This window comes from Benincasa hispida, chromosome 8 (assembly GCF_009727055.1).
Source record: "Benincasa hispida cultivar B227 chromosome 8, ASM972705v1, whole genome shotgun sequence".
Lineage (NCBI taxonomy): Eukaryota > Viridiplantae > Streptophyta > Magnoliopsida > Cucurbitales > Cucurbitaceae > Benincasa > Benincasa hispida.
In genome coordinates this window covers 39,329,343-39,339,322 of record NC_052356.1, presented here as the reverse complement: position 1 = coordinate 39,339,322, position 9,980 = coordinate 39,329,343, and the positions used below count along the sequence as shown (strand labels likewise).

Genomic DNA, 9,980 nt, shown 5'->3' with positions numbered 1-9,980 from the left:
AAAATTTATAAATTAAATTGAAACCAAACTCAAAATTTAAAAATTAAATGTGTAATCCTCTTAAAACTTTAGAAACTTACTCCAAAACCTAGAAATAAAAAAGTATTTTCTTTCGGTACTTTTCTACACCATCAGATGTAATGAAGGTTAATAATAAACCAACGGTAGAAAGTAGAACTTCTTATTATAAATTTTATTTACAAAATCAAATTTGTAGTCTGAAAAATGGAAAAAATAAAGAAAAAAAAAAAGGAATGTAAAGATAAATAAATGAGAAGCAGCTTTTGGTTCTCGAGGAAGAATCTTAAAATGGGAAGCAGTCATTAATTGGATTATTGAAGAAAGTGAAGAATGGAGGGAGAGAGGCCATTATCTCTTTCTATATGCTTTTTTCAATTCAAAAAGAAAAAAAGAAAGGAAAAAAAGAAAGGTTAAATTAAAGGAAACAGAGTGATTCCCTTGACATGTGAAGCAGTTTCCTTTTTGTAAAATGAGCACAACCAAACCCCTTCTCTGCTTCTGACAACTTTGGGAACTGGGCAACTTTGTCATCAATTACGCTCTTTTTTACCCTCTACATAACTCTCCATTTTTATTCACAAACGGATTCATATCATATCACTACATAAAAATTTGTCACTTAACTGCTTCATTATTTAAATCTTTTACTACTACCAGAATATCATAATCCTTATTTTTAACTCTCATCATAAATATTTGTAAACTCTACTTTAATTCATTACGCTTTACTCTATTTTTAAAAACATGCCGACAAACAAAAGAGATAGCATGAAAAAATTTATAGCGTAGAGAATTAATAAAACATGAAATGAATGTTATTTAGTCGAATTTTTTAGGTCAAACAACTCTACTTCTTGAACTTCAATTCTTTGGATCAAACACTTTTTTAAAGGGATGTTTGGGATGAGTGGAATTGTGAACTTACGAGGCTCGCAGGGTAAGGAATTAATAATGATGATCTTTAGTAGTGACATCCACGAACTTCTTGGATCAAACAAGAAATGAAGTTTACAACTTTACACTTTCCAACTCCCTAACTCCTTGGCCCGAACTTCCCATACATTTAAATATTACCTTTGTTTCTGTACTTCGTCTTTAGTTCATTTTAGTCCTATACTTTCAACTCTACTTTATTATTATTATTTTTTAAAGATACTTTATTTTAGTTGATGCACTTTAGAAATGAGACTATTTTGAATCATGTTAATAATATAAAATCCTAGAGGGGTGTTTGGAGTAAGAAGTGAAATAGTGAGTCTGAAGAATTGTAAATCCCTAGATCCACACTATAAAAATTTGATAAGATATAAAATTGATATTTTTATTAATAAGATCAACCAATTTCTTGAACTAAACAAGGAGTAGAGTTTAAAAGTCATAGTTCAAAACCGTGAGGATACACACCGAGTAAGGGTAAAATACATAATATTTCAACTATTATATAATTGTAAAAGGCTTCACCCCATTTCAACTTTTTGAGTGCGCCAGGCCTCTCTCCTCATTTTACTCAACCTCTCCACTCTACATTGTCTATTTCTCTATATAAACCCTCATATCTAACAACTCTAGTGGGGAGTTTTAGCAGAAGAAAGACAAACTCTCTGTAACACTCTTGAACTCTATCAGTCATGAAAGTATATCTGAGATCTCTTGTAGCTCTCACTCTCTACACCCTCTTGACTTCCCACATTTCAGGTAACTAACTCTCACTCTCTCTACTCATGAAATCTTGTTATTCTTTTTATGTTCTTAGATTCAAAACAATGTGACTCAAATCCATGGCTTTCTCTTCTTCGATTTGACACAGTTTTGGTCTCTGCCACCACAATTACACTCTACAACAAATGCCCTCATCCGGTTTGGCCTGGCATTCAGCCCAGCGCTGGTAAGCCCTTGTTGGCTCGTGGTGGCTTCAAGCTCCCACCCAACAAGGCTTACTCTCTACGCCTTCCAGCCCTTTGGTCTGGCCGCTTCTGGGGCCGCCATGGCTGTGCTTTTGACGCATCTGGAAGAGGAAAGTGCGCTACAGGGGATTGTGGTGGTGCTCTCTTCTGTAATGGCATTGGAGGTACTCCACCAGCCACTCTTGCTGAGATTACACTTGGAAATGACCAAGATTTCTATGATGTGAGCCTTGTTGATGGCTACAATCTTGCTATTTCGATTACTCCATCTAAAGGCTCAGGGAAATGTAGCTATGCTGGCTGTGTTAGTGACCTTAACATGATGTGTCCCGTGGGTTTACAAGTTAGATCTCATGATAATAGGAGAGTGGTGGCCTGCAAAAGTGCTTGCTTTGCATTCAATTCTCCAAGGTATTGCTGCACAGGCAGCTTTGGGAATCCACAATCCTGCAAGCCAACTGCTTATTCAAAGATCTTCAAGACTGCTTGTCCTAAGGCATACTCTTATGCTTATGATGATCCCACTAGCATTGCAACTTGCACAGGTGGCAACTATTTGGTTACTTTTTGCCCTCATCACGGTTAGCAAAAAATAGGGAAAAAAAGTCTCTCTAGAATATGATGCTTTTGAATAGGAGTTTTGTTTATGGGGTCTGTAGTGGCTTTTACTAATGGACTTATTATATTGATGCCATTTCTCTCTTTCTCTCTCTCTTTCTTTATGATGCTAGAGAATTAATTGGTTTTTGGCCGTTGGGGGGCCTTGTATTAACGGGTAGTTTTGGTTCTTTTGATAATGGTTGGACTATAACTTATGAATTTAAAAGGGAACTAAGAAGCTAATTAGCTTGCCCAGAATTGCAGTCTCCTGCCCCATTAATAATATGGAAATGACAGTATCATATGAGCTGTGCTGTGACAGTATGAGTGAATTTCTGTAGTTTTCCTTTGGCCACATCTTTGTAAGGTGAAAAGCATGTCATGCCAGCTGGGCTAGATATCCAATGGCTTCCGTAGTTTTCACACTAAGAAAATATATATATATTTAAAAAGGTAGTCCTACTACTCCTACTTGACACTTGCTTTTCCAATTTTTGTTTAGGTGGTTAGAACTTGGTTTGAAAAAGTTGCCTTAATACTTTGTCTTTAACAATATATAATTATGAAAAACAGTTGTAAATTTGTAAATTACAAAAAAAAAAAAAAAAAGTTATAAATTTGAATTGTAATATTCAGTAAAGATCTTTACCTTGGCCCACTGGAGTCTGTCTGATTCAAATTACAGCCATCAGCGCTGAGGGGAGGACGTTGAACAATAACCAGGGAAATTCTCAAGAGCCCAGCGACCGTCTACCTGATGGAGTGGCCCTATAAAAGAATCTTCAATTTAGACTACGTCATTGTTTATCAATATGATGTTACAAATAAACTCATTTTCAGTGGCTAACTTTCCAAGGGTCCAGCGCCATATGATCTCTTTGTTGAATGCTTCAAATATCAATCAACTTGAGCCAAAGACTTAGATCTTATTCCATCTTTTGCTGCTTTTTGCCATCATAGAACACACTGCGGCAATTCAGTCCCATTACTTTGCTCTATTTAAATTCAAATCAATATCCGTATATGAAGGAAAAGATTAAATCTGACAATAAAAAGGGAGATTCTATCATGTGCAAATCAAAGGCTAGCTTTGATGATGCGATTGAACAAGAGAAACAAATTGAAAATGTCACATTTAAGATCACTGTAAACAGTAGAAGACTCAGAGTAACACCGATGTAAACCCCATCATCTCCATTCTTATCTCCCTATTTATGGAGCTCCTGTACCTACGGCAAGCCTACATTTCAGTAAATTTATTGATGCACTTCTAAAAGAATTATTGCTTTTTTGACATACCCCGTAAGTAGCGAAGGCAGGGGATAATGGGTCACATGACCATCAACGAGTCAAGATGATGAGGATTGCAAGCATTTTGTGCATAAAGTGGGAAGTAAAAGTATCTTTGCAAGCACATGTATCTTTGCAATTAGAAAATTACAAGCTCTATGCATATAATGCTCTTTCAATAAAAAATAAATAAAAAAAATGTGATAGTATAGTTTTCACACATGGTTGTATAGGAAAAATAACTTCTGCAATTCTTTCCTTAATCTGAAAAATAATCATATTACTAAACTATTAATAGAGAGAAAATATGACCATTTGATTCAACTTGATTTACTTTGATCTATACAGTCCGAAATTTTCTTTTGGATTAAAGACATCAAATGCATCAACAATGTAATATATTATACACAATAGTGTGGGGGCAATATTTAACTAAATTTATATCAATAATCAAAACTAACAAATACTACAATAAATAAAAGATAAGTATCAATGTCGGTTTTGTAATCAATAGATACATCATAAGAGGAAGACTGGAATAGTGGCAAGAATGGTGATGAACGCGTCTAGCAGTGTTGTAAGCTCTATTCAAACTAATGAACAAGAATTGTAGAATTCTAACAAGTCCAAATGCTAACCCATCTTCAATCTATCACTGGTTTCTCCCTTGCTTGTTCTATACCTTGCACAAATTGTAAGAAACTTCAGGCAATAGATAGAATTAGCTTAACAACAGAAAGATCATCTTGATGCTTGTCACACGTGATAAAATCCCTGAACTGAAAATATGACTTAAAGAAAAGGAAAATGAAGAAGAACAAATATGCACTGCTATTCGTTTATAGATCCTACATAGTTTCAAATAATGTCTGGCTCAGTACTATCGGGCACGGTATCAGACTAGCAAAGTTCAAATATTATTAATTTTTCTTACATGCTTTAAGTGACCATCAGTCATAAATGAAGCGTACAGATGTTGGCTTTCTTTCAGATATATAGTAGAGCTGACGCATGTGTATGCAAGCAAATGTGTTACAATTAAATCAATGAAGCTGGCCGAGTAAATATGTAAAATAATACGTGTCAAGAAGATAAAATATTCATTCTCACCAGTTTAGGTCGCCCTCGGGAAGATTGCGGCTGTAAAAAGGTAATTCAAATAGAAAAATTTTCTTGAACCACGAGGGCAGGTTTCCATATATTGCGGTAGGCAGTGGGATCAGGGGGCTGGAGTAGAAAGTCAAAAAGATCATTACTTTTACCATATAGTTGTTAAATTAGTGGGTGTGTTTAATAAATGAATGAAAAAGAAAAAAAGAACTCCACCTAGTATTTCTTTTATAATGTATGTATTCAGTCACATTCCCAAATTTCTTATCTGCTGATTGCTGTTAATACAAAACATGTTAGTAATTAAGACGAAGAAAGATTTGCTGATAAATTGAAAGGGAGGGGAAAGCAAACCTCAAGTAGTGGGATCCCACTGATAAAAAGAAGCAGCAATGTGAGAAATATTGGCCCAAGTATCACAAGCCACTCGGCACCTTCCAGAACGGGCGTGGAAGCAACGAAAATTCCCCACCAAAGAAAGATCTGTTATCACCATGGTTAAAAGCGTTCATTTTTTAAAAGGATGAAAAGAAAAATACTTAGCTGAAACATTGAATCAACAAACTGATAGGAATGGTATTAGGGTGTTATTAGGATATCAAGGGTATCAATTAGTTAGGGAGGTTGTTATGATATTCGGTTGTATTAGGGTGTTATTAGGATATTAAAGGTATGTTAGTAATTAGTTAGGGAACTTGTTATGATATTCGGTTTTAAATAAAAAGGAAGAGGAAAGAAGATTGTAGGCAATATTGAGGTGAGTGAATTAGGGCTTGAGAGAGATTTCAAGAAGGGAGGGTTCGAGGTACAAGTACCTTGAATTGCTTGATTTATTTTGTAGTTTGGTAACGGTTTATATTTTAATATATTTAGATTCTATCACAAATAATTCCCAATACATGAAAAACAATTCACTCCCTCATAAAAAATTTCGCAATGCAAGAAGTCAGTGCAGCCACACTCTTCCAAACTAATAACTTGAATCCTTCCTCCGAAGGAAAACATAAGTTCTTTATCGCAAGTGTCAATATTAAGTTTATCAAAGTTTCATATCTTTTGAGCATTTTTTCCTTTGAGAAGTAAAGTAGCGTGGCCAAGCACTGGCATATGAGGGTATCCAACAAACTCATATTTATTTATCCTAGATATCCAAGAAAACTTAGAGAACAAGCAACTCCTCTTTCCGAAGAAGAATGCCATCCCTGCAGTTAGTAAGTCAAGTGAGGAATACTGATTGATGAGGCCAAAGGATCCCAGTATAATAAAGCAAGAAACTGAAATTTAAAACAAATAGATAGCTACTTGGAATATTGTACTAATATTTCAAAAGTGCACAAGAAATGCCAGTTATGAAACATATAAACTTTTAGCAGTGGCCTAACCTCACCAAAGTAATTAGGATGACGTGAGACCTTCCAAAGTCCAACATTGCACCACTTCCCCCTACTTTCTGGAGAGTTTTTAAAGGCTAATTTTTGTTGATCAGCTGTAGCTTCGATTACAACACCCACTAACCACATAATCCACCCAATTACATCTGCAGCTCGGAGTGGTGGATTGTGATTGCTTGCATTGACCACTGTGACAGGTAAACTGACGGTCCAGACCCAGACAGCCTGAATTAATGAAATGGTGAGATAGAAATGGCCTCAGAGTAGAGAAAATGGAAAATTGATATTACGACGTACGAATAATCCAATCCACCTGAAATATCCAGAAAACTGCCAATTTTCCCAAATTACTACGCATTTCATCAAAACGCCGATCCTCTCCCCATTGCAAAATCCTGAGGGGAACATAAAGAAAAACAAGAAACTACACTAAGCACTTGTTATAACAATGTTGTCCATCAAAATCAATATTCTCCTATCATGTCATTCATAGATTGAACAAAAATTTATGATTTCCAAGCAGTATAATTGAAATTTATATAACCAACATTATAGCTAAAGGTGTACATTTAGAGAACTATCTCAGCCCATTTTCTAATTTCAAAGATTTAAGTCTCCCCTTCCTTCTTCAAATTATGCCCCATCTTAAACCGATAAAAATAATGAGAAGCACAGGGAAACTAGTGTGATCTCCACATACACGCACAAAAATGACTAGTTGGGTTGTTTATTCATAACCAAATAACAAATGTTTCTCTTCAGATTAAAGGCCACAATACTTACTATAACATGTTAGAACCTAATATTGATGATGGAGAAAATATGCTATTGGGTGTAACAGAATGAAAGGCAAAAAAAATGCTCTCTTGTACTAATTCTTAGCAGGCTAGACAATATTACCATTTACCACCAAAACGAAATGTGAAATTGAAGGCTTATTTATGGCGAGCTGTTTTACATACCTCATTAACAAGAAAAAACCAAGGCGAAGACCCCATGTCACTACAAGCACAGACAGAATTACCTGGAAAATAGAACCATAAATTCATTTGTCAGAAAACTGTTTTTACGCCAAAAAAATTTCTATATTATTGGACACCAACTTCTTTTCATAGAATAGTCAGTTTGGATATAGTAAGAAAAGAAGAACAACATGAGGCAGCACAAAATGCCGACAATGAAGTGTGCGGAAAAGAAACTCCTACAAGGTATCTTCTTCAGTCACATAGTAAATCAAAACTGTAGAATTAAACCCAAGGCCCATTGTTTTCACAGATTCTGAAACCATGATTGGCACTTGTTACATCAGGGAAGTTACAAAATTTGAGACCATTGTTGTAATTGCAACGTGGAATGAACCGAAACATAGAAACTTCGTAAATGAAGTGATGTAAATACGTATTTACAGAATCAAACAGCATTACCTGTCTAAAATGCCAACTGCCTTTAAGAACTAGAGTCAAAACAGCAAGTATCACAAAATTTGTGCTACCTGTAAATTAGAAACTTCATAAATAGACATCAAAACTAAATAGTGATACCCAGTACATAAAAAGACATACGCCTTACCATTTCTCAGCACCTAAACAACCAACTTATTTCTTACAGTGAAATTCTGAATCGATTCCTTCAGTCTGTTCCCATACAAACTTCCAATTTCTTCTTTACAGTTTCATTTCACTTAGGATATTAAAATTTGAAAACCTAAGCCTTAGAAAAAAGCTATTCCAGCTATTTCTCTCTCTCTCCCTCCCCCCCCCCCACCCCGGACATACGCAAATTCAGATTCTTGAGAAAGAAAGCAAATAAGTACCAGCGAAATCAGTGACTTTGTCAAACTTGAGAAGAGCTGTGATTATAAAGAAGGATAGTTGATACCCAATCTGGGAATCACAAAATAAGTGTCAGAAAGTACAATGAAGTGAAGAATGACGGGGGAAATTGAAAAGAGAATTAGAAATTCAGAAAAGGTGGAAAGCTTACAGTGACAATGGCAGTGAGCGCCAAGAAATGGGAGTCGATTACAGTGCCCATGAAGCCGTCGACGACGAAACAAGTGAGGATTTCAGTTTGTGCGGTGGAGAGTAAGAAGAATCTTATGAGACTAAATAACAAATTAGGAATCGGAGAAGTCAAAAGAGTTTTTGGCCAGGATTCGAACAACACGACGGTTGTATTAACCAATCCTTTCTGTTGACATCTTCCCTCCGTTCCCACCCTTTCCGTTACTTTTACTTTTATACTTCAATTTCGGGAATTGGTCAGAAATCTTCAACTTTTCATGCTTTTTGAAAAGTCCTTCAATTAATTTTTAATTTTTCCTCTAGATACAAGGTGTTCAAATAATTCGACAATCTGAATAATCCAACCTAAAATATAAGAGTTTGATTAGATTAGTTTTGTTCTTGGATTGAATTGGATTGAATTTTTCTACTTTTATTTAATTGGGTTGGGCTGTGAGTTGCGTAAAAAAATTTGGGTTGATCCAACCCAACCCAAATTTTGTATATATATATATATTTGATTTCTTTGTATTGATTCATTTTTGAATTTTTAATATTTTTCTTTTAAAATTGTTATAATATTTGTCTTTGTTTAAAATTTACAATAAATATCATAGATATTTGGTATTTAGCATCTTAATTTTATGAGATTTTAGTTATTAATGTGTTGTATATAAATTTACATATTTTTCATTAAAAATAATAAAGAAAAAAAGTTATAACCCAACAACTCAATCCAACCCAACCCGAATTTTAGGGTTTGGTTGAGTTGGGTTGAAAATTTTATTTGGGTCATTCAATCAAACCAAACCCAAATTTTCGGGTTAGTCCAAAAAATACCCTCAACCCAACCCAACCCATATACACCCCTAGATGAATCTTGCCACTTCAGAGATTTAGTTAAAAATTTTACCTTTTTCCGATTGTTTTAGTCCTTTTAGGCCTCCCTCGATACATGAGATTAAACATCGAGATTTTAGTAATTTTTTTCAAATATTAGATAATCTATCCAAATCTTATATATTCTCAAATTTTCTCCAAATTCAGTTATCTTTATCAAATATTATATTCAATTCTTATTGGATTGAGTGTATGCTTACAAAATTAACTACTTATAAAATAACAATTATTTTATTAATAACAACTTGTTTATAGGGTAATGTTGTAATTTTATGTGATCATGACATCATCAAAGGATCATTTGACATTTCTTTTCAGAATTTGAATCATTTAACATTTTAAAATATTAACAATTTTTTTTTTTAATATTCCTTTCCCTCTGTCTTCAGCAACGATGACGCTTCCTTACTTTTATTTAGTTGTTTCTTCTTCCTACGATTTTGGGGTACGAACTCTCCAACCTCTTGAGAAGAAGTTCATGTTGATTCCTGTTAAGCTAAGTTCATTTAACGTTCAAACATTGACTTGATTAATATGAACATCAATATCTAGTCAACATTTTCATTGAATTTCTTAAAATAAAATTTAAAAAATTATATTATTTTATTTATTTGATAACTAGATTTTATTTATGACATCAAATATTCATATATTAAATTTCTTACTTTTTGAAGTGATTAGTTTTATGGGAATGAAACTCTATGTGAAACCTATCCAATCCCAATGTTTTTTTTTGCCTCTAAATGTGTAAATTTTGAATT

The 9,980-nt window shown here is 34.1% G+C and overlaps 2 protein-coding genes across 4 annotated transcripts; one reads left to right on the top strand and one right to left on the bottom strand.

Moving 5' to 3' along the window:
* The first annotated feature begins 1,494 nt into the window (after positions 1-1,494).
* Positions 1,495-2,722, top strand: LOC120083300 (thaumatin-like protein). Its single transcript, XM_039038989.1, has 2 exons — positions 1,495-1,716; positions 1,829-2,722. The coding sequence occupies exons 1-2, from the start codon at positions 1,650-1,652 to the stop codon at positions 2,509-2,511; spliced, it is 750 nt and encodes a 249-aa protein (XP_038894917.1). The 5' UTR covers positions 1,495-1,649; the 3' UTR covers positions 2,512-2,722.
* A 1,474-nt stretch (positions 2,723-4,196) lies between these two features.
* Positions 4,197-8,512, bottom strand: LOC120083299. Of its 3 annotated transcripts, none has more exons than XM_039038986.1 (10): positions 8,300-8,510; positions 8,130-8,199; positions 7,741-7,808; positions 7,279-7,340; positions 6,630-6,711; positions 6,308-6,541; positions 5,280-5,408; positions 5,142-5,203; positions 4,926-5,042; positions 4,197-4,497 (listed from the first exon to the last, which is right to left on the bottom strand). In XM_039038986.1, exons 1-10 carry the CDS (start codon positions 8,348-8,350, stop codon positions 4,449-4,451), a joined length of 924 nt encoding a protein of 307 aa, XP_038894914.1. In that variant the 5' UTR covers positions 8,351-8,510; the 3' UTR covers positions 4,197-4,448. The 3 variants fall into 3 exon arrangements, with proteins under 3 accessions (XP_038894914.1, XP_038894915.1, XP_038894913.1); XM_039038987.1 differs by having other exon boundaries at positions 4,197-4,491; positions 8,300-8,508; XM_039038985.1 differs by lacking the exon at positions 4,197-4,497 and adding an exon at positions 4,535-4,819 and having other exon boundaries at positions 8,300-8,512.
* Positions 8,513-9,980: the final 1,468 nt, after the last annotated feature.